General features: G+C 37.9%; 2 protein-coding genes across 6 annotated transcripts in view; one reads left to right on the top strand and one right to left on the bottom strand.

Moving 5' to 3' along the window:
* The first annotated feature begins 915 nt into the window (after positions 1-915).
* Positions 916-2,719, top strand: LOC131426089 (probable alpha-aspartyl dipeptidase). 3 transcript variants are annotated; one of them, XM_058588525.1, is made up of 3 exons: positions 916-1,132; positions 1,699-1,843; positions 1,910-2,719. In XM_058588525.1, the coding sequence occupies exons 2-3, from the start codon at positions 1,722-1,724 to the stop codon at positions 2,529-2,531; spliced, it is 744 nt and encodes a 247-aa protein (XP_058444508.1). In that variant the 5' UTR covers positions 916-1,132; positions 1,699-1,721; the 3' UTR covers positions 2,532-2,719. The 3 variants fall into 3 exon arrangements, with proteins under 3 accessions (XP_058444508.1, XP_058444509.1, XP_058444506.1); XM_058588526.1 differs by lacking the exon at positions 916-1,132 and adding an exon at positions 1,139-1,374; XM_058588523.1 differs by lacking the exon at positions 916-1,132 and adding an exon at positions 1,494-1,590.
* A 7,022-nt stretch (positions 2,720-9,741) lies between these two features.
* Positions 9,742-24,650, bottom strand: part of LOC131426084 (protein scalloped) — a 346,602-nt gene continuing 331,693 nt past the window's right edge. For all 3 annotated transcript variants that reach the window (XM_058588518.1, XM_058588520.1, XM_058588519.1), the window contains 4 exons: positions 23,356-23,565; positions 23,061-23,284; positions 22,761-22,995; positions 9,742-13,734 (listed from right to left, as the gene is read on the bottom strand). In XM_058588518.1, the coding sequence (XP_058444501.1) occupies positions 13,621-13,734; positions 22,761-22,995; positions 23,061-23,284; positions 23,356-23,565 (783 nt within the window). In that variant the 3' untranslated portion in view covers positions 9,742-13,620. The remainder of the gene's footprint in view (positions 13,735-22,760; positions 22,996-23,060; positions 23,285-23,355; positions 23,566-24,650) is intronic.

Here is a 24,650-nt window from a genome sequence, read left to right as displayed (position 1 = left end):
AATATTAATATTAAGTGTTTTTACTATGTATTCAATATACCGATATATGTTATCTCTGTTATTAACTTTGTAATATAAACGGATTTGCGCAATGGTTGATTTTTATCATTCATTTTATAATCCTGAAAGACAATCAATAACATGGAAGAAGAAATCATTCCTAATAAAACTTTTCTCCGAAGCTAGACGGAAATTGATAGGTTGAAAAAAGAGATGATTTAGTAAAATAGAGTAATCAGAAGTAAAACATTGAAAATATCTGATAACTGAAAGGAAAAAGAAACTCCTGCAATTGTCGCCTTTCACGACATGGAAGCAGGAACCCAGTGGATCTATTCTTGGTTCATTTTTTTCCGCCGGATTCCACACGGCATCTAGGCTGGTACAGTCCGGAGAGAGCTAATAGGTACTATCAATCTCCTAGTGGACCCCAGCCCCTTCTTTCAAACCCACATTTTTTTAAACAGAAACCAGTGATTTCTCGAATACAAGAATGTTTAGCAATGGAGTACAATTTATTTTGGATGCTTTATTTGTTATTTCCGGGCATTTGAAAAATGGTATTGAACCAAGTATAATGCTCTATTCTAAATAAACGTTAGTTTTCGCACAATAAATTACGATCAACATTACCACCTCAAAGTAAAAACTTTTTCTCACACCTCTACTATGATTTTTCAAACGAATTTGCCCGTTTTTATAAGAAGTCGTTTAGAAGGTGAAGTTATTAAAAAACTTTCATCTCTAAACAAGCAGCGCCTCTACATTTGATTGCAGCGTCATTGTGCCAATTGCAAATACCATATCGATTCTCATTTGGCGGAAACGTTTCTTACTGGGTACACTGACAGCAAAACCGACAGGCTTCCAAGATACTGTCAAATTCAAATTGCATTATCATTTTTTGTTTTGATGTTATAGTTTATCGTTATCACTTTCTCTTCTTTGAAACAACATTCAATCTTATCAAGACGGTTCAGCAATCTTATCAAGACGGTATTATTCCATTGTAGCCGTTCGTTTTGATGTTTTGATGAAACAGTGCCTTAAAAACCGGTAAACTGAAAGAAGTAAAAACCTTATCGTGTGTGTGGAAGAAGCCTTAGTTGAATCTTGTTGCTTCAGCTGATAGGTAGTTATATATCTGAATCCTTACAGATTGATGGGGATTAAAATAAATCTAGGGAGATGACATTGACGGTGCAATCAACGATAACAATGTATTGAATACTTATTGTCTGAAAATGTGAAAAACATCACCTGTACTATCAATGTATTCCGTGAAAGAAGTCAGTTTGGTCCATTTATATTGATGGTGTTTTACTTGGGTTAATTGCGCCACTCCGTTCTAAAGGACTTTATGCAGAAGAGTTTGTAAGAAAAACAAATATTCGGTTTGAATCTGAATTTTTCGTAAGAAAACTGCATCAATTTGTGTATTATTGTCACCTATTTGAGAGCATCTTCAAAAAAGTGCGGTTGATCTTGAATTATGCAAATTATGCCTTATGCAAAAAAAAATCATTCCCCATTACATTGGCACCAATTGCCGGCAGTATTCAATTTATTATCGCAATCAAAGAACACGTGGTATGCAGTTGAAATAGAACCGTCTTCAATTCTGTTCTAGATCATCATTCACAATGAAGTCATCTATGATTCGTTTTGTAATGATTTATTCTTTTTCTGCTTTTCTAGTGTCCACCGACGCCGTTGATTCTATGAACACCTATTCTATGGTCAAAATGAGTCAACGCCAGCTCTTCCTGATGTCCTCGTCAGCTGTCCATGGCTACGAGTACTTGCAGCATGCTCAGAGCGATATAAGCTCGTTTCTGAAAAAGTAAGACTGTCCTACAAAATTTTGATTGTACAATCCTCTTACAAAAACCTATTTTCTAATTTCCAGAAACAACGTGAGTAAAGTGTTGTTTATACCCTACGCTCTTACCAATCACGACAGCTATACGGAGAAGGTAGGCAAGGTGCTCAAACGGTGGGGCTTCGAGTGTGAGGGAATCCATAGCAGTCCGAACCCGGTACGAGCGGTGAACGAAGCCCAAGCAATATACATCGGTGGTGGCAATACGTTTCTGTTGTTGAAAACCTTGTACGATCAGGGACTGGTCGAGCTCATTCGCATCCGGGTGCTGAATCATGCCGTTCCATATGTGGGCAGTTCTGCCGGGACAAATGTGGCCACTAGGAGCATTCATACCACCAACGACATGCCGATCGTTTATCCACCCAGTTTCAGTGCGTTGGCATTGGTGCCGTTCAACATCAATCCACACTACCTGGATCCGGAAGTGGGTGGAACGCATAAGGGTGAAACCCGCGAGGAAAGGTTAATTCAGTTCCATGAGCTCAACGATGCTCCCGTGCTGGGATTACGCGAAGGGTCAACGCTGTTGGTGGATGGGGAAAAAGCGACCCTGATTGGAACGCGTCCGGCTCGACTTTTCTACCGTGGAAGCGAACCCGAAGAGTTCGAAGTCGGAGCGGATTTGAGTTTTCTGCTGAAGGGTTGAGAAGGAAATACGGAAGTGTTATGTTTCTAATCGTTTCAACTGATTACTTCTATTACTTCTTTCGAAAATGAAATGTATATTTACTGGTACAACTAATGTAATTTGTATTGAATTATATATTGTCTGTTAAGAGTCACCAAAATGCAATCAAATAAACGATTTCCAACTGTTCTAAGTTTAACAATAGATCATTTCTTGTTGGTTAATTCGTGATTCCATCTACCTAATTGTGTATTCATGCCTTTCTCAATAAGTTCCATTTCGAAGTATTTTGACCAGTTCTCTGGAACGGGAAGCTAAAGTGTCCGAAATTTGAGATGAAATTCATTACGATCCCTTACTGGATTCCTATTCAAATGCAACAACCGATTTATAGTCATAATCGATTATTGCTCTTGAATCGGAATCCAGTTAGAGATCGTAATGGATTTCTTACGAAATTTCAGAGCATTTTTTTTGTTGGGTTGACGGAAAAACTGAATGTATATGGGGTAGCCCACTGAGAAACGGTTCACTACATTCCGATATCGATTCCACAGTTTTCCTGTCTATTGTAAAAATATTACAACTAAAACGATTTGGACACTTCTCACACGATTTGCATAAGTATAGAAGACAACTTCTTTTCCATGTCGTTTAAATCACACGTGAATTCAATCGGAATAAAACACAAATAAATTCAAGCGTGAATATGAATATAGCACCCAAAATAGTGCCGTTCGTGATGACATCTACAATTATTCGCCCCACTAAATTAGCAAATTTTACACACAATGCATATGTGAGCCCGTATTTTTGTTTTCTGTGGTTTGTTGTTACATAAATAGTGTGAAAATGAGTTGTAATTCTACCCAAAGTAGAAATGTTTCGTTAATATAAAAAAATAAGTTGTAACTTCCCAAAATGACACAGTGAAGCTGGTCCAACAGGGCTCCAATTCCTCATATTGAAAATGTCTTAAGGGCTGAGGACAGTACACTCAGGCAAAAAATATATGGAATTTCATAATGATTTCGTATGATTTTTAGCCACAAGAATATCGTAAGCGAATCATAAGACCGCCTTATGAAATCCCGAAAATAGGAATTCCAATAAAACGCCTTATGAAATTCAAACGAAATTTTTAGGAACATTGTGCGAAATTTATATGACAAACATAACTTCTCTCATTAATTGTGAAGTTCATAAGTTGTTCGTATGAAAACTATAATAGTGATAGATGAGATGTATATTGAAGAGGTATATTTTTCATATTTATCTTATGAAATTATGATTTTGATGATTTTTGATGCATCATAAGATTTGCCTTATGATTTTCACTACTCAATTTGCTTGAGTGTACACGGACGCAAAAAAGCTATTGAAATCTATAAGAAACCCTTATGATATTTCGCTACAAGTTTTCCATATGGAAATCATAAGTCAAACTTATGATCTTCAGAGAAAAAAATTACATTGACCTACTTATGAATTTCATAAATCATACCTATGAAGTTCGTAAGGTAGACTTATGATTAATGTAGAAATGCAGATATGAATGTAATAAGTTGTTTATAAATTTCATAACCCCTACTTATGAAATTCATCGCTACTTTCTTATACAGTATACAGGCTGAGGACAGTACGTTAAAGACGTACAAAAACACACCTGGCAATGTACTCGAAATTTTTGTGAATTTTTTTATGTTGTGAACAATTTTGTGATTTTTTATGTTTTCTGGTGTTACCGCCTCATTTGGACGTCCACTGCGTTCTGCATCATCACAATACATTAAAATATTTTTCAATGGTCAGAGCAAAATTGTGGAAGGTTTTGTAACAACAAATCGTATTGTTTTTCTACAATATTTTTTATTCGGGCACTCTTAGTACAATTGGCATATTGTCACAAAACTGAAATGTAGAGGCGCTGCTTGTTGAGAGATGATACCCTCTTAGAAGAATCATAGTATAAGTTGAAGAAAAAGTTTTTACTCTGAGGTGGTAATGTTGGTCTTAATTCATTGTGCGTTTAATGTTGGTCTCAATTCATCTACCGTTTATTCAGAATAGAGTATTAAACTTGGTTTGATACCGTTTTTAAAATGCGTGGAAATAACAAATAAAGTATCCAAAATAAATAGTACTCGATCGCTATACATTCTAGTACACGAGAAATCAACATTACACTGGTTTCTGTTTAAAGAAATGTTGATCCGAAAAAACCTAACCTTACCCAATTTCCCACATTTCTGAAGATTTTCAATGGATAATCGTAGTTTCCACTAAAAAAAGTAGTGGTAATCACTTTGAAATCAATTTTCTTCTACTCCGAGTTTGTGGCAAATGTGGCAAATCACTACTGCCAGTATGAAAAGTTCCGAAAGAACCCTCCTTTTCTTGGTTCCATTTTTCATTGGCAGGTGTCGCTACCGGTAAATCAGCTTTGCGACAATGTGCTAACAGCTCACAAACTAATTAATAGAAAATCATGAAATTTTAGCAGCTGTCTTTTAAAGGTTACCATTAACTGAAAACAAGGACTGCAATAAAACTAGCGTCATCTATTTGTTAGGCCCGGGACTTTTCAGCCCATGTGTTACTTGTTCATCGCATATCTCGACTTTTAGGCTAGATAATTTAGTTTAGATACGATTAATACATAAAATATTTTTATGAAGTGTATATTAAGGACAATAACATTGCTTTCTCACTACCAAAGATGATATGCTAATCTTCATTTTCTAAACAACCCATATTTTCATCTCATCTACGAATCTCAAGACTCGTTTTCAATTTTGTATGTAGATGCAGAATTAGTGAATGTCAAATGAAGTCAAGCAGAAAAAAGAAGATAGAGACGAGTAAGAAAAACACGGCCGGCGAGAGAACGACGCAATTTCGACAGCAGCCGCAATGTTGCCAGGCATCTGCCGTTTGTCAGAATTTCTCACAAGCGCCCACATTATCGAAATGACGGAATGCGTAATGAATTCTTACTCGACTGCGTATCAGTGCTAGAATTTTCACCTGAGTTTGGTGCTTGATCAATCCAATTGACAGTGACATTATAAATGTCATTGAATATTCGCTCATTTTATGAATGTGTTAGTGTAAAATTTAGGCGCCTTAAGCCATATCATTACACTCTAGCTAGAGGAATGGATGATGCTGACTAAGGTTGGTCGTTTTGTTAATTTCCAGCGAATTTCAACAGTTTATGTTGGGATTCTAAGAAGAACTGGTTATTTACTAGTTCTGTATATCCGAAAATCATGAAGATTTAAATTTGTATACTCAGTTATGTAATGTTCTCATTTAAAAATAAACTGAAAATCAGCGCGAAAACGTGCAAAATCGGGAAAGAAGAAGATAAATTGACAATTCAGTCCGCATCTTCTAACTCAATTCCGAATGATTTCTGAATTAACCGGTTGTAGGCGAGATTCATTCGGAATCGGTTGTTGCACTGGAGTTGGAATTCATTCGGAAATGCACATGATTTACACATGGAATTACGAGTGAAAATTTCTCGCCGATTCGGAATCCATTCGGATCAGATAATGTGGGCGGAAGCAAAGACATCATATTAACAAGATATCCAGCTCTCACATTTCCCGAACAAATCATTGGCAACATCCTTTTTTGTGAGCATGTCGCCCTCAGGTGAGTCCGCATCGAATCTCATACATAGAAGTATAGGGAAGAGAAATGTCAAATTCGTGCGCGCCAAAATAGCAGGGCTGCGCACCCATACAATTGACATGATATGTTGAATGTGATGCCGTGCGATGGCGTTGTTGAACTGAAGATTGATTTCGCTCCAAGCTGACAGGGTCTGGAGGAAGCGAGACCCAACCCAGTTGATTTTTTTGACCCGTATCGGTCCGATTGAGCACGACACCGGCCCACCCTCTCAGCAGGCCGTTCTATTTTGTTGGTCGTTGAGCGCTTGTTGAACGACATACTGTACGAAATATTCGTACATTTAGTTTGCTGAAACGGTTTATTGTTGTTTTTTTCTCTTGCAAAAATAGTGTGAAAACTAGATGTTACCTTTATATAGAAAGAAAATTTGTTGTTATTCTACATGAAGTAGAAGTATTGTGCAGGTATGTAGTGTTAGTTTAAAAAAAATGGAAAAAACTTCGGAAATTCTCCAGTAAAACTAGTCCAACGGGGCTCCAACTCCTCATATTAAAAATGGCTCAACAATGGACCTCTGTCTGCCGGGTTTGTTGAACGAAAAAATGGCACTCGGTTCAACGGTCTTTTTTTAAATCGGCAAACAATGGTCCCATGTTAGCCTCCCGTTGAACGATTTATTGGACGTTCATTGGACCAACGAACCACCGTTTCAACCACCGTTGAACGTTTTTTTCTTAAGAGGGCAGTACACTGGCACCAGCATGCTGACAGCCAGCAGAAGTGTAAACGGGGCATCAAACCAAAAAAGTAGTTTTGAACCGAGATAATATTACACGCAGAGAAAAAAATTGTAAATATAACTTAAAATTTGGGCTTCTCGCAACAATTTTTTTTTGTTACAATAGTGACAAAAGAAAACCCGGTTTGATATAGAAAACATTGCTGCTTGAAACTACTAAACATGGTAATCAATTTTACTCAGTGGGTTAGTTTGTTTCGAACGACATTTTGATAAAAAAAAACAACAAATATTTTACTTGTGCGTTCCTGTCAATTTCTTGACAAAGAATTTCACAGTGAATTCAATTTGAAAAATTTGTTATGAATGAACGAACTTAAGATAAAGTTAAGAATTGACATTTTAGTTGAAATAAATTACCTTAAATTTAGCTATTTAAACTAACGCATTTGTTTGTTGAAATCATATATTTTTGTTCATTTTTAAGAATAAAATGACTTCTTTCAAACTAATAATTTACGAGGTAGTTTTTGATACTACTTTTATTTCGATTTACATTCGTTTTAAAATTCCTGAAACAATAATTTTCAATTTTGAAATTTTTTAAGACGTTTCGTCATTGCCGTTGCTAGATGCTCAATCGGAACGGAAATCATTGTTTTTGTTGAAGAGAGAAATTTGTTTGTAACAATCATATTCTAGCTTGTAATGAATATATATCAAATTTATAAAACTACTAACTGTTTTGATATTTTAAACATGCTCAATCTCTCTGCGTGATGCTCTCGAGCAGAGTTATTTTTGACAACATCAAATTAACGGCTCGACTGTCAGATTTTAACCGAAAGGTTCACAGCCCTAGAATTTCAGCCTAAACTGTTGAAATTTGCTGGAAATTAACAAAAAGACCTACCTTAGTCAACATTATCCATTCTTCTAGCTGGAGATTAATGAAATGGCGTAACTTTATCACTAACACATTCGGAAAATGAGCGAAATACCAATGACATTCACAATGCCACTGTCAATCGGGTTAATCGAGCACCTAGAAACGAGCAGTCGATTAAGTATCTATAGTTCATTCCGTCCTTTCGATTATGTGGGCACCTTCCGGCAAGCGTCTGGTAACTATGCAACAACCGTTTCCGGCAGGTAATTTTGCCTAGCGGTTATCAACGGTTCTGTCTCTGCCAGATTCTTGCCGTACAATACTGACAGTACCGTTTTGAATCGATTCTACTTTTTTTGCGCCTCTGGTTTTATTTTTTCCATAAGAAGCGTATATGAAGGACCAGAGCTTGAAATTGTCACGCATTCTCAATGAAAGAAACCATTCCTACAACCTCATTTTCAATATTTTACTGTCTCATTCGTAAATGGCTGACACCAGAACAAACGAAGAGAGACGAAGCATTTTCGTTTCTCATTGAAAAAAGAGAGAATAATTGCCAACGTCACTCTTTCCTCTATGACAAGACGAAACCAAACTAATGTCTTAGTTTAGGGAGCATCAGCAGAATTTAAATTCTCATTCTTTGATGTATTGAAAATCTGTGACGCTTGGCTATAAAAAGTGACTAAAATATGTCAAATCGAAGTAATCAAAGTAACATCCAAGAATCTCTTTGGAAACCAAAACTACTGCAAATTCGAGCACCAACAGGTAAAAGTTATTGTGAAACCTTTTTCTGTCATTTACAATACTCACAGCTTGGGTTGAATATCGACACTGCATACTATCGGATTTTCACTGAAAATCGCAAATGACTGAAAGGGCAAATGAAAGAAAGAACACAATTTTGATACTACTGTTCCATTTATGTCATTGACTGGACATGGATTTCGTTCTCGTAGTTTGCAAGCGAAGCTGAGAGTGACAGTAATTTCTTGTCATTTTCGTCCATTTTTAGTCAATGAAAATGACTTTTATTAGCTCTGTGAAGGACAATAACATTGCTCTTTCACTACACTACCAAAGATGATATGCAAATCTTCATCTCTTAAGAAACCCATATTTTCATTTCATTTACCTTGTCTTAAGACCCGTTTTTATTTTTGTATGTACATGCAGGATTGGTGAATATCAAATTAAGTCGAACAGAAAAAAAGAAGAAAGAGCGAGTAAGAAAGGCGCGGCAGACGAAAGAACGACGCAATTTCGCCTGGGCAATTTTGACAGCAGTAGCAATGCTGCCAAGTTGGTGGAATTCCTCACAAGCGGGAGTGAGACCCAACCCAGTTGATTTTATAGACCGGTATTGGTCCGATCATCTGCTCGATTGAGCACGCTCCGGCCCGGTCGAAGTGTTGTGATCGGATAATTTTGAACCATTTGAATTCATTGCTCTGTAAGAGAAAAACTTCAAACGGAGGTCCTCCGTTGGTCCAATACAACAATCCGCAATCACTACCAGGGATGCCAGGTCTGCAGATTTATCTGAAAATCAGCAGATTTCGTCTATATTGCTGCAGACATTGTTTTGTTGCAGACTTTTGAAAATCGAGTTTTTCGCAGACTTTCGTTAAAATTTACAGACTTTTGAAATTGTCGCGACGTTTTGTTTTGCTCTCGCCAAGTCAGTTTTGATATACAATATATACTTTGTAGAGAAATTCATGCCTGCAGACATTTTTTCGGATTTACTAACTTTTGCAACTCTGTCTGAAGATATTTGAAATTTTTATTTGACATCTCTGATCACTACCTAAATCACTACCAGTTTCATGAGGGGCGGAAAGTGCTTTTCAGGTAAGCACATTTTGACAATCGATTTAGACACCGCCTACTTCGAGACGTTTACCCTCCGGAACATTTGGTTTTCGAAGAAAAAAATAATTACCAGATTTAATTTTCAAGAATTTTTCACCTGTTTATTCAACTTATATCCTGTTCACATTCTCATGCGGGGCTTTTTTCGTTTTTTTTGCGCAACGATCGATCTGAAATATCGCCAGTGTATCTGCATTTCTTTTTCCCCAGTTAGATCAATTGTTTTACTTACGTAGCTAGTTGTGTTATCCTGCGGTTGCTTTTTTTCCCCGTTCTCTCTTAGTACAATTGTAACTGTGTTTTTTGTTTTGTTTTGAATCTATTTAGTTTGTTTTTCCTGTTTTATGTTTCGTTTCCTGAAACATTTTCGTGACCGCAACCGGATACTGCTTCGTAAGTATGTTCCTGCTGTGTTGCACGCACGCAAACAAAGTCCATAGTTGATAAATGAGCTTTTTTTCTTCTTTCTGTTTGTTTTGTTTTTATTGTATGGGTATGAGTTTGATTGGTTATTTCGGTCTCGCTTCGGGGATGTGTTTTTTGTAGGTTGACTTTCAACTTAATTGCTGTGTTGCTGGCTTATTTCTGTTACTTAAAGACTTACTGAATTATGCTTTCTTCCTCTTCTTCTTCTTCTGACCAAACTTATATTTGTTTTACTGTCTATTGCTGCGCATATAGTTGTAGTTATGTATTTGTTTGTTTTACGTTTTTTTTCCTTTTTATTACGGCGAAACAGGCATTACAGAATATACACATTAACACTTGTTTTTGTTTTTTACTTTTGATTTATCGTAAAAAAAACTATAGATGGGAACAAACAAGTTGAAAACTCGGAGAGAATGATTGTTTTTTTTTTCTTTATTATTCTTCTATAGTTAAGCTTACACATTAGCTAAAAAAGATTTGCTTTCCTGTTTTCTTACCTAAACGAACATTTTCCTTTTTTTTCAAATATTTTTCACAACTTTTGAACTATTTACACTGCTTTTTTCTCTCTTTTTTTTAAACTCGCAATAGTTTACACGTTCGTATATCGGCGTCTGTTTCGCTTTCTCGGTAGAAATTTACAGTTGTTTTTGTTTTTTTTTTGTTTCGTGTCCTTGCTGCTGCTGCTGCTGGTCAAATTGCTTCACTTTTGCTCTTCTATTTAATTGTTCTTTTCTTCTCCCACGAGTTGGACCTCCATTCTTCACAGAAGATGAAGCTATTTTTGTTTCCGTTTTTCTTCTTCTAGCGTATAGGTGAAAGTGAGTGTATATTTATTTGTTTCTCTGTTGTTTTTTTTTTTTATATTTTCAATGGTTCCATGATTATTTGTCTCGATTACATTGGTTTTCTTTTTTTTATTATTGAAATATCAGATTAGTACGAACAAAAGAAGCACGATTTCTGTATCGTTGCAAACATCGATCTGCGGCTTCCCTTTCCCTCTTTCTCTGTTTTATAATAATGCATTTGACTAACTAGGAGATCAAAATGAATTATTCCTTTAAACATATTCTTTTGTCAATATATTTTTTTTCATCAGATTTTAACTCTCGTGAAAAAAAAAAAAATAACCCTTCGTTACATCATATTTAATATCTGCTGATTCGTCATGCTCCCAGACGGGCATGATTTTGCCTTGCTTCTATTGATGGGCGGGTTTCAACAAACAAACAAAAATCTCTTCAACTTACACAATACTAATTATTTAAATTTAAAATAAATAAACTGAACGAAAAATAAGAAATCCAGCTTTTTCTTTCTCTGTTGTGTTTCCCTACTCACTAATGCGCTCTTTTCTCCCGCCGCGATAATTCTTTTGCTACTTGCTAAGTATTGGCATTTTGTTTTTTTTTTTTTAATTTAAATTTATTACCACCGCCGCGCCGTTTGCTTCGTTTAAAATAAACACTTTTTCCCTATCTGTTTCCGCGTTTTAGTGTGTATCTCTTTTGTACAGTTTCCTCTTTCTTTCCAAACAAAACTGATTGTGTTTATCGACGGTTGCCAACGGAGACAACCAATAATTGGACGAAAACAGAGCAGGCAAAAAATGGCTGAGGGTTTTTGTTTTATAAACAAACAAACGAAAAATGGCTTTCAAAAGTACGTTCTCTGTGGGCTGTGTATCGGCGCTATCGAGTGTAGAACTAATAATTAAAGCATTTTGTCGCGACCTTTTGTTTTTTTGCAGTTTTTGAGTAACTGTCAACTATGACGACGCCATATTGCACACAAACTGCACGAATTGCTGGTTACGAAAGGTTACGCGAACGGAGTGTCGGTCGCTTACCAGTTTTGGTAAATTACAAACGTACAAAAAAAAACATAAAAAATACGTCCTCTCTTCTTTCCAAAAAAACAAAAACAAAAGAGGAAAATCTCTTGATGCTGCTGCTGACGTTTTTAAGCCTAATTATGCACTCTTCCAGAAAACTAGTCTACAATTACAAGTTAATAAACAATACACTGAAGAAAAAAAAAACTAGGGTTCATGGACGTAATTGAGTTGTTTGCTTTTTACATTTGCGGCCGTCGTCAGTTTCCGCCTTGCGTCGAACAGCAGCTCTCGCGCATTTGTGCATCCGCCTATTCTCTCTCTCTCTCTGTGTGTGTTTGTGTGAGTGATATTATTTACAATTGCATGCAAATGGTCCATTATTCTGTACCGTTTTTTTCTGGTGTATTCTAAACTAGAACAGTAATAGTTTTGCTCGGAAAACGGTATGGCTAACGCACATTATTGTTTGATGCTATATGGCAGCAAATTGCCTTCTTCTTCTAAACCAATTCACAATTCACCACCACCCCGTCTGTTGTGTTCGCTGAGATCAATGCTGATTGTTGTTGTTGTTGTATGTGTTTTGTGAGTGGTTCATCATTCTCTTGCCGCCGTCACCACCACTACTAATACTACTACTACTATCATGAAGAGGAAACAGAACAAAGCAGAACAAATAAGTGTGCGCGTCTTCGTTCTCGAAAAAAAAAAACGCGAGCGAAGAAGAGCCTAAATTTTACAATTTCGTAACTTTTCGTTTTCCGTAATTTGTTTCTTGATTTTTTTTTGTTTTCTTTGTAATATAGGCACTGTTTTGTTTTTAGTTTCTTAAAATTTACTTTCTCGATTTTTTGTTTTGTTTTGCTTCCGTTCACCAAACTGGGAACTGGGAACTGAAGAACGCGCCGAAGTTGTGAATATCAACCTGAAGAGTGCCACCCAATATGTAGGGTACCCGGTGGTGGTTCGAACAGTGGAGGAAGATGTACGTGAAGAATTCTTAGATATCAGCAGCTTTCTACACTTCCGGCACTCCTCCTTCGGTCATTTATTCGCCGGTTCCCATTTCAGTGCCAGCAGATGTGGTTGTTGTTGTAGTTGTTATTGTACCGATAGGCTCATGTTCGTGCTGAGTCGTCGCGTAACGCCGCTCTCTGTCGATAAATTCCTGCTTTACCGACTTACTGCGCACGACAACGGCAGCGGCAGCAGCAGCAGCAGCCGCCGCCGCTGCTGCACTCGCAGCAGCCAACATGTTACTGTAGTGGTGTTGTTGCTCGTCGTGAAATTCCACCACCGGCGGCTGGAGTACGGACGAGCTCTGCTCGGAATCAACCGCCGTGGAACCTCCTCCGGCGACCACTACTAGCTGCTGCTGCTCCTGGACTCCGAGGACACTACTAACGCCTAACCCGAGAGCTGCCGAATGGTCAACGATCGGTGGTGGTGGTGGTAAAGCAGTGCTACTAACTGCATTACCGACGCCTGTTTCTCCCCTGTTCTCGTTAAGGTTACTACTAGCATTATTGTTATTGTTACTATCGTTACCGTTATTGTAGCTAGCATTACTAAGATTACTTAACATTAGACTGTTACCGCTGCTGTTGTCAACAACTTGGCTCTGATGATGCTGCTGCTGCTGCTGAAGGCCAGCGACGGTAAGGGACGCGGTACTGATCTCATGCTATTCCTTTACCAAACGGTAGATGTGATGCTGGGCACCGTGCTCCGAGGTGGACACCTCGAACACAAATGCCACACAGAGAAGCGTCTCGTCGGTTTCCTTGTTGGAGATGACCTGAAGGAAAATAACAAAAATTAGCACAACTCTAAATTCAAAAAGAAGTTTGATATTTAGGTGCCACATCAATCGAATTCCCATCTGCAAAGCCACACCACCCAAACTCTTTTCAATGATGGAATTTTCTATAACACTCTTGTCTTGTAACAATAACGCTCCTGGGTTAGACAGAATAAAATTCAACTTGGCGAAGAATGTGCCTGACCTCGACCTTAAAAGACGTTTGTTGGAATTGTTCAACAAGTTTCCGGAGCAAAATATTGTTAAACCTGATTGGAGGTATTGCCCCATTGCCATATATTGTCCTGCATCAGAAAATTGTTCGAAAAAATGGCTCTTCCTAAGTGTCGAGACGAACGGCTAGTTGTCAGATACTTAGTTTGGCTTCCGCAGGAATGAAGGGACGAATGATTGCCTTGCATTGCTTTCGTCTGACATTCGAATGTCAATTAAAAGTTTCAAAACTTGCTGCGTAACTTTTTACCTTTTTTTATAAATATAAAAAATAGGTATAGAATTCGCTCAAACTTTAGAAAAATTTTCCGAGGCCCGGAGGGCCGAATGTCATATACCAATCGATTTAGCTCGACGAACTGAGCAAATGTCCGTGTGTGTGTGCGATTTTGATCAAACTAGCCGCAAATGAAAAATCTCCCCGTCACCCAAAACGCTATTTAATGGTTTTGAGATGGGATGTTTATTTTTTGAGTTATACGAAGTGTTATGCCAAAATTTTCAGTTTTTTTACAGCATCTGTCACAATTGACCTTGAAAACAGAATATATTTTCAGACAAAGATTCCGCACGGTAATACCTAGCCAACAAGCCATAGATTGTTAAAATCCGTCCATTGTTAACGGAGATAGCGGAATTTTTGTGTAAGCGACTTTTTCCCCTATTCCAGCAGTAGGAAGTTTTGAGCGCTGTATGACAAAGCAATGCTTGAGAGCAACATAAAACACGATTTTTTGTACTGCTACATACATTAGTTACTAAGTACCCAAAAGACTGTGTACAACATCCTTTTTCATGACATTTTGCCTCGAACCGATTTTAGCACGGTTCGTTTTTGGCAACATAATCGTTCGAATACGACATATGTAAATCAGATAATGGCCAAGATTGCAGCATTTTCGTGTTAAAAACAATTGTATAATTATATTGATTTAAACTACTGACAGTAATGAATGCTGGAAGAACATAACACCCATATACCATTCGAATCAGTTCGTCGAGATCAGCAAATGCTTGTGTGGAAAATAATTTCACTCAATTTTCTCGGCCATTTTCTACAAACTCAGATTCCTACGAGAAGTGCTTCCAAACAAATTTCCTGAATTACGTCTGGATCCGACTTCTGGTTCCCGAGCTACAGGATGATATGTCAAACGAAATTAAAATAGTGTAACTCATTTTTCTCATAGATGGCTGAACCGATCTAAGATTCAAAATGAAATCTAAGAACCACCTAAGATTCAAATTAAAGGTCTCAAGATTCTATAAAACATCTTGCTAATTTTCGAACATTTGCACTAATTTTCGAACATTTTGAATCAAATGTAAACTATACACCCAAACCTCCATTTACGAACACTTTTTATACGTTACCTCTTTTTACGAACCAAATCCCAAATAACGTAAACTTTTTTTACGAACCTACTTCGTAAAAAGAGGGTTTTGTCATTCATCGAATCATTCATCGAAAGCGATTTACGACTCCATGGAAACTACTACAATATGGGTAGTTTTGGAACGGGTTTAAAGAGTATATTCCGGAAAATAATGTTTGAGGTATTTTGGAAATCCAAGATTGCGACTTCCGGTTGATTGATATTCCTCGAAAACCCTCGCAATATGGGTATTTTCGGAACGGGATTGATGAGTAGATGTCGGAAAACGATGTTCGAGGTAGTTTTGAAATTCAAGATGGCGACTTCCGGTTTCTTGATATTTCTTGAAAACCTTTACAATATGAGTATTTTCGGAACGGGATTGATGAGTAGATGTCGGAAAACGATGTTTGAGGTAGTTTTGAAATTCAAGATGGCGACTTCCGGTTTCTTGATATTTCTTGAAAACCTTTACAATATGGGTTTTTTCGGAACGGGATTGATGAGTAGATGTCGGAAAACGATGTTCGAGGTAGTTTTGAAATTCAAGATGGCGACTTCCGGTTTCTTGATATTTCTTGAAAACCTTTACAATATGAGTATTTTCGGAACGGGATTGATGAGTAGATGTCGGAAAACGATGTTTAAAGTGGTTCTGAAATCCAAGATGGCGACTTCCGGTTCGTTGATATTCCTTGGAAACCCTTACAATATGGATATTTTCGAAACGAAATTGATGAGTAGATGTCAGGAAACGATGTTTGAGGTAGTTTTGAAATTCAAGATGGCGACTTCCGATTTGTTGATATTCCTTGAAAACCCTTACAATATGGATGTTTTCGGAACGGTATAGTGTTTTAAAGGAATACCAAGTTAAAGGAAAATTGCAAAAACTTTCAAAAGATACTAATAAACCGGAAGTCATTGTTTTGAATTTCAAAACCACCTCAAATATAATTTTCCGACGTCTACTTTAAAATCTCTTTCCGAAAGTACCCATATTGTAAGGGGTTTCAAGAAATATCAAGAAACCGGAAGTTGCCATCTTGGATCTAAGAACCACCTCAAACATTATTTTCTGACATCTACTCATCAATCCCGTTCCGAAAATACTCATATTGTAAGGGGTTTCAAGGAATATCAACAAATCGGAAGTTACCATCTTGGATTTAAGAACCACCTCAAACATCGTTTTCTGACAACTATTCATAAATCCCGTTCCGAAAATACCCATATTCTAAGGAATATCAAGAAACCGGAAGTTGCCATCTTGGATCTAAGAACCACCTCAAACATTATTTTCTGACATCTACTCATCAATCCCGTTCTGAAAATACCCATTATGTAAGGGTTTTCAGGGAATATCATGAAACCGGAAGTCACCATATTGGATGTCAGAACTACCTTAAACATCGTTTTCTGACATCTACTCATCAATCCCGTTCCGAAAATACCCATATTGTAAAGGTTTTCAAGAAATATCAAGAAACCGGAAGTAGCCATCTTGAATTTCAAAACTACCTCAAATATCGTTTTCTGACATCTACTCATCAATCCCGTTCCAAAAATATACATATTGTAAAGGTTTTCAAGAAATATTAAGAAACCGGAAGTCGCCATCTTGGATTTCAGAACCACTTCAAACATCGTTTTCCGACATCTACTCATCAATTCCGTTCCGAAGATACCCATATTGTTAGGGGTTTTAGGAGGCAATCTCAATAAACCGGAAGCCGCCATCTTGGATTTTGAAACGAGCCCAAACATCATTTTCTTGCACTTACTCTTTACATCCGTTCCGAAAATAAACATATGATGCGTGGTTTCCACAATAATCACACAAAACTTTTTTTACGAACTACCTCTTTTTACGAACCCCCGTTTAGTTCGTAAATGGAGGTTTCGGTGTACAACTCCTCAGGTGAATTTAACTGACTTCGGCTGCACTGATTTTGAATTCCGGTTCCAGTATCAAATCGTTTTCTCAAAAAATTGAATTTCAGAAACAAAAATTCAAATTAAAGGATTTATGATCCCATGCAAAATTAATGAATTTTATCCTATTCTGGAATTACAGGGTGATGAGTTTTTAAAATTCAAGTCGATAAAGAAAACTATTGCAATTTCGTCATATTTATTTTTTGGCCGCACGAATCGTTTTGGGTTATGCTGATCCCTGAATACTGGCTCTGGAAGTATCGTAAATAAACGTAAACTCTAAACTGAAACTTTCTTTGACATCTCATGGAATGTTCAATCGATTGTCACACGTTTAGATTCAAATTCAATCCGATTTGCAGCTTCGACATTACCGGGTATTGAGTGATTAAAATCACAAATTGCCGCTTAAACGACGGTTGTTTTTCCATTGAAATGTAATGTTTCAATGTAATTCACACCGCGTTTCTTTCTGTTGGCCGCCAAGTTTTGGCTCTCGCTTGCCCCGCTTCATTGACTCGAAACGTGCGATGACGCAGTATTTAAAGTCATTCTATCATGAACTTAACGAACTCGAACTCGAAAAAAATTAGACAACACGTTCAAAGCCACCGTAGCTAGTTAGCAACTAACTAGCAACATATTCAATTTGTTTTAGCCTTGTTAAGACGTACAGCCGTCATGAGCTTGAGTTTTTAACCTGACGGCAAAGCAGTAGAGATGGTCGGGTATAGAAATTCTTATACCCGAACCCGACCCGTACCCGAGTGATCAGCAAAAAAATTTACCCGTACCCGATTAAAAATTAAAAAAATTACCCGTACCCGACCCGTACCCGATCAATAATAAAAAAAAATTACCCGTACCCGACCCGTACCCGATAAAAAATAAAAAAATTTACCCGTACCCGACCCGTACCCGATAAAAAATTACCTGTACCCGTACCCGACCCGAATGAGTAGTAAAAATTTTACCAAAATTCAGTATGGAAAAAATAAAGTGTTTTAGATATCGAGCCGTATCAGGCTCTAGTTGGTAAGAAAAATACATTAAAATGCTTGTTTACTTTTAAACATATAAATACACTGTGAAGCATGAATAATGTAATGTAACTTTTTTTTAAACATGCAAAAAAAAAAAAAACAAACGGTTCATCCGAATTCAAAATTTATTTTTTTCATATTAAAGTACAATCCTTCCGGGTAATTGTGAATATAATTTCATTCAAATGGCTGCCTCGGCTGGCCTTGCAGTACGCCATACGGTCGGTCCAGTTTTTTAGTACATTTTCGATTGTATGCAGTTTAATTTCAACTATGGCTGCACGAATGCTGTCCTTCAAGGCTTGAATTGTCTCTGGCTTGTCCACATAACACTTATCTTTGACAGCCGCTCAAAGATAATAGTCTAACGGTGTCAAATCACAGCTCCGAGGCGGCCAAACGACATCCGAATATCGACTGATAATTCGATCTTCGAAGACTGTGCACAGATGATCGATCGTAGCGTTGGCTGTGTGGCACGGAGCGCCGTCTTGTTGGAACCAAAAGGTGTCCAAGTCTTCCTCTTCAAGTAACGGGAAGAACCAATCGCTAATGATGACGCGGTACGCGCCATTGACCGTGGCGGCGGCTCCTGCCTCATTTTCTAAGAAAAAAGGCCCAATGATGCCGCCAGACAAAAATCCGCACGAAACCGTCACTCTCTGAGATCGGCTTCTCCATGATGACGTGCGGGTTTTCCGTCCCCAGATGCGACAATTTTGCTTATTAACATACCCGCCGAGATGAAAATGTGCCTCATCCGAGAAGACGATTCCGCAACATTACCATGATTTTGAAAGTAAAACTGCACTATTTTCACGCGGTCCTCAAGCGTATACACAACCATTTTCGTTCAGCGGAAGGATACAACTAATACCGTTTTCGTTTTTGAACCTAGACGCGGGTTACTCTGACTCCGAGTAAAACGAACACGTGGTACGCGCCCTAAACAACAACTCATGAAAAAAAGAAAAAATAAACAAACTTGCATGGGTGCGTGGTGCGACCCGAGAAAATTTTCAGAGCGAAACTTCGCGATTGGAGTCCGATCTAGAGCGACCGCCGGTTGCTAAAACAAACATATCAAACGTTGTTTGGGCGACTCTGGGTCAGCTTTCGGGCTGCTCTGATCAATAAACGAAAACGGTATAAGTTTCTGTCAAATCAGAAGTGATATTGAGGTTACCAATGTCGAAATAACCGCTAGTTCAAAAATAAATGTTAGATGGCGGACCCTGTAGATTTTCAATATCAACTCAAATTTTTCGAGAAGCATATTTACCCAAAATGTCGTAATACCCGTTGTATTCAATTTTGGGTAGGTATGGTTTTTACGAAACAGTGCGACTTTTGGTCCAATTCTTTAAAATCACAAGTAAGCGTGCTCGTTATCTTAACACACAAATAAAAATTCACATTCGAATCACTTGAAAAATCACGTAAAATAGTTCCAAATGTCAAATTGAATATTATACGTGACGAAAATAAATGTTATGCGAACATCCCCTAAAATGAATAGTGTGTTATCAGTTCGTTTACGTGAATTGACCAAAGAATCAAACAATGTACGTGTATTCCCGGTGCGAAAAATTTAATTTTGAACATGGTGAACAGTGAGTCCTTCAAGTGTAAGTAGTTTGAGCATTCGTAGGAAATATTTTTGGTTACAATTTTTTACTACAAAGCAAAATGAATTATGATTTTGATTTAAATTAATCTGTCAACTATGCCCGTTTTGTAAGCCTCACAAACCCACACCAACGATGTTAAGCGTAGCTGGTGGTTTTTACAGCCATTGAACCATCAACGAGTGAACACGGTGAAAATTTGAGCATTTCGCGTGAAAAGATTTTCACCCGTACTTTTGCGACTGTCACGCATCGAGATTTTTAGTGAAAAGAAACGTAAATTAACTGGCAATATAGCCCAACTTGCTGTGCCATCAATCGGTGTCATTTCAAGTGAGGTGACACCACCCAAAAGGGCAGAATAAGAAGAACTTCTATGCAGATTTTCTGAAATAAATGTTCATGTTTTTATGGTAAGAATCCTAATGATTTTTATGAAAATTTTAAAAATCTCTAGCCAATATTTAAAATAACAGTTTTCTGGTATCTGAATGTGATATGAGTACTACACTACATTTTATATACTGCCCATACTTGCATATCAGTCCCATATGGGAAATCGGCATGTTGAGAAAAAGACGATCAAAAGTTTATTTCCGATTTTTTTTATTTATTGTGCTCCCTAATGCTGGTCCCGGGTTGGCGGTTCAATACATAGGACGCTGGTCTTACAAGCCAGCTGTCGTATGTTCGAGCTCCGACCTGGAAGGATTCTTAGTGTCAGTAGGATCCATAGTACTAGACATGCAAAGATTCTGTACGCTAAGAATCGGCTGCGAAGTCTGTTGAAACAGAAAGACCAAAATCCACGAAAGAAATGTAATGCCAAGACTTTGCTTTGCTCCATAATGCTAAATATCGGTAATACACCTTTGCTGTTCCAATATTGCAACAAATGAAATTATGGAAATTTTGCACTGAATGGGACTGATATGCGAGTACTTTAGCATATGGGACACAGAAATGAGTTGATATTTTTTCTATTTTACTGAACAAACCCTTAACTTTCATTGCAATTTCTGAGAGAATATTGAGGAAAGACTCCATTCCTCAAGCTAACTCAAAATTGGCGAAAATCGATATGAGACTGATATGCGAGTATGGGCAGTATTAGAATCAAATAACTTTTACTGAATTGTGCATTAAACAGTTTTAAAATGGCAGTCCATTAAAACCTACGTGAAAAGTAGATTCCGACCGCAACATCATAGAGCTTAGGCAGTGTGTCTTATTAAATATGTTATAAACAAAGTAGGGTGGTAAATATTCACATAACTTTCCACGTAACTATGATTGATCTTTTTTTAAATGAAGAAAAAAATGTTTTTTTTTTCTGGAAAAAGATGCCAGTTGACAGGTCTGGTCCTAGGCGCGAATGTCAAAACCCCTTGAATCAAATTGATTATTTTTCGGAAGAACTGTTTTGCAATGAAAAAATCTCGTCAACGTGTAAACATATTTATGTGAAGTACAAATGGTCGGGTAATCGATCCGAAAAAAAAATTTACCCGTACCCGACCCGTACCCGAGTGAGCGGTAAATTTTTTTACCCGTACCCGACCCGTACCCGTGTGAGCAATAAAATTTTTTACCCGTACCCGACCCGTACCCGATTGAAAATAAAAATTTTTACCCGTACCCGACAAAAAACCCGTCGGGTACGGGTACGGGTCGGGTTTCGGGTAAAATACCCGATACCCGACCATCTCTACAAAGCAGCATGTGAAAATAGACTTGTGATGCGATGTGTGTTGTTTTTTTTTCTGTTGGATATGTTTTCATAGAGACAGCACCATTATTGAATGCTGTGGCGACCAAATAAAGCGAAGCATGCTAGGTTCTACTGATCAATTGGGATGTCTCTTCACGTGTTTCTATATGCAGGGTAGTTTATTTGGCACTACAATTTCCCCGGTTAGGAGCTAGCTACGGGCTCGAGTCCCATGTCTGCGGTAACATTTTTGCGGTTTTCATTACACGGTTGCATTCGCATGTGTTTTTCGCAATTTGTTTCCTCCGTTAGATACTGATCAAATTTACTAGAAAAATTATCCATCGAGTTTCGTTTTGTTTTTAACTTATTTAGGATGGGCGCCTCGTTAAATTCACATGAATTTAGCGAAGTACTCGGAAAAACTTTGGAAATTCAAAACCACCGTAGCAACAAATCAAAGCTTCGCATTCACTGTAAATATCGCAACCAAGGACAACAGCAGATTAGGTTGAAAATCGGTGGAATCAATCGAAAATCGAATTCAACTGGTTTCGGCCGCAGTATGACAAGTGGCACCATCCTGTTTAAACCACATTTCGTCCACAACCGTATCTTGAAGATTTGGCAACAAAAATTCATTGATCATGATTCTGTATCAATTTCCATTCACGCAAATTCGTCGTCCTGCCTCGTTTTTTATCGAGATGCATTGGTAATTCTCGAATGGCGTGTAGATTATCTTTGCTCCAAATACGGCAATTTTGCCTGTTGACGTATTCATTCAACCAAAAATGCTCCTCATCACTGAAGAGAAGTTTTACGCTGTAGACAGCTTTAATTGAACACTGATTTTGAAAATAATTTTCCAAGATTTGGAAGAGTTGATCTGGAGAGTTACCCTATTTTCGACGATTAGCAAAACAATACTGAGTAGAAACGTCACTTTACACTGTCAAAATTACCTTTAAGACAATAGAGTAAACCCTATTGATAAAACAAACCTCCTGAAAAAGCACCCTTTAGTATATGTTTTTTTACAGCTATTCTCCTCTCAACACCCTTCCCGCCAATATCCCCCCCGTCTACTCACCTGAAGAATGGTGAAGTTCTCCAGCACACTGTTCATCATATACTTCTCGGGCAGGTGCTTCAGCTTGTTGATAAAGTTGATCATGTAGTCGCACATCGGCGACCGGTTGATCCGGTACACGTACCGACCGTTCTCGAAGCGGGAATATTCGGTTTCGACCTTCTCCACCACCTGTTTACCGAAGGAGCAGACCTTGGTGGAGCAGGTAATCACCATGTTGTCATTGCTTTCGTAGCTGGAAATGAAACGAAACGAAGATTAATCCTCTCCACACTTTGGACAAGACCAGGTGACACTTACTGACTACCGACACCGTAGAAGGCACCCGCATCACTAGCGATGTTGGTATTCAGGTCCGCCCAGAACTTAACCAGGAAGAACGCATTGCTCGGGCCTTTCTCGTACAGTTCCTTCAGACCGCCGGCCTTCTGCGGGAACTTGTCGTAGATTTCCTTCACCTCCACCGACTCGAGCAGCGGGTGGGCTGGCTGGTCGCCTATATGTACAAATAAGTGCTTGTGGTACTGAAAAAAACGGGTAGAGTTAGACGAATTGTTTCTCCGAATTTTAGAGGGGGATTCCAGAGCTAACTCACAGTATCTTCAACACGCAACTCCAGGTAGGCGCTGTACTCGACGAGTCGGAATTTGTGCGTCGCTATCGCTCGGCCTTCCCACGGGTGCGCTGCCTGGAGGCCACTGTCCGAGACGGCTGTGGCCGTTTTACCCATCGGTCCGTAGGCTGCTTGGGCAAAAGGTTTTACGTCCTGCGAGGTACTGGGCTGTAGACCCGGCTGCCAGAATTGCTGTAGGATAGAAAACGTAAAACAGATCGTTAGAATGTAGTTTGGAATGCACGTGGTTTGGTTAGTGATTAGCTGACAACAACATAACACAGGATTTTAAGGATGAAGATTTACAGGAATGAATAATGAAGAGTATGGATTCGTTTCGGAAGTCTGACTTTTGAAAAACGTTAAATCAATTTATTAAAAAAAACTTTGCGACGGGTTATCAAAGTCAAAATGACACAAGTCATACAAAATTTTGAGTACTTTCCATCCAATATCAAGATCTCGTTCAAAAAACCAATCCATATATCTATATCTATACAAGCTGACCCGTCGAACTTCGTCTCGCCCAAAAATTATTTGTTCGAATTTATGTTTTCGGAGAGCAGAACTGTCAAACGACTAAGTGGTTAACGTTTCTCTTCAATATTTTGCTGAATAATCAACCTACAATCAATCGAATTCGACACACATTCGCTTTGGCCCAAAAATGTGAAAATGAGGAAAACTTCTGTTAAGTAAAAATAGATCAAATGAACAGCCTAACCGACTCTCGTCCTTTGATTCAATGCACTGACCGAAGATCCCTCTCTAATGGCTTCAACATAATGGATATAAAGTGCCACGTTTTCCGTTCCAGATGTGACTCTTACTTAAGGTAGTCGATAAAAAAGCTCAATAACCATAATGTTGTATTGATAAACTTAGCACAATGTTGAAGAATTTCTAGAGTTGTTCTTCGGTAGAGTAGGATATATTTACAATTTGTATTTAACGCAAGTAACCAAAAGTTCGTAAAAAAAGATTTGTCTTAAACAGCATACAAAGCATTCTGAACAGTCCGTTTTTAAGGAATTACTCACACTTGAATGTTCACCCGACGCAACAGAACAAACTTTGAAGCAGTTCCTTGTACAGTTTTTAAGCAGCGAGAAAGTTTTCTCAGAACTTATTCTGTATGTTCAAGTTGCTAAAATGTGCCACGCGTACTTTATAGCATTAAAGTGGATATTTTTCATGTACTGTGGATCTTTTTGCTTGGAGAATCGACGTTTAAATATCATTTTGATATTGATCCTACCAACTTGAACTTTCTTCAC

Source organism: Malaya genurostris, chromosome 1, assembly GCF_030247185.1.
Source record: "Malaya genurostris strain Urasoe2022 chromosome 1, Malgen_1.1, whole genome shotgun sequence".
NCBI lineage: Eukaryota > Metazoa > Arthropoda > Insecta > Diptera > Culicidae > Malaya > Malaya genurostris.
This window is presented reverse-complemented; position numbering and strand designations above follow the sequence as displayed.

Excerpts from the sequence above, each read along its gene's own strand:
- LOC131426089 (XM_058588523.1), top strand. The coding sequence starts at position 1,509 with ATGCAAAAAAAAATCATTCCCCATTACATTGGCACCAATTGCCGGCAG. Across the intron at positions 1,591-1,698 it reads TCGCAATCAAAGAACACGTG|TGTCCACCGACGCCGTTGAT; the intron begins GTATGCAGTTGA and ends CTGCTTTTCTAG. Across the intron at positions 1,844-1,909 it reads ATAAGCTCGTTTCTGAAAAA|AAACAACGTGAGTAAAGTGT; the intron begins GTAAGACTGTCC and ends TCTAATTTCCAG.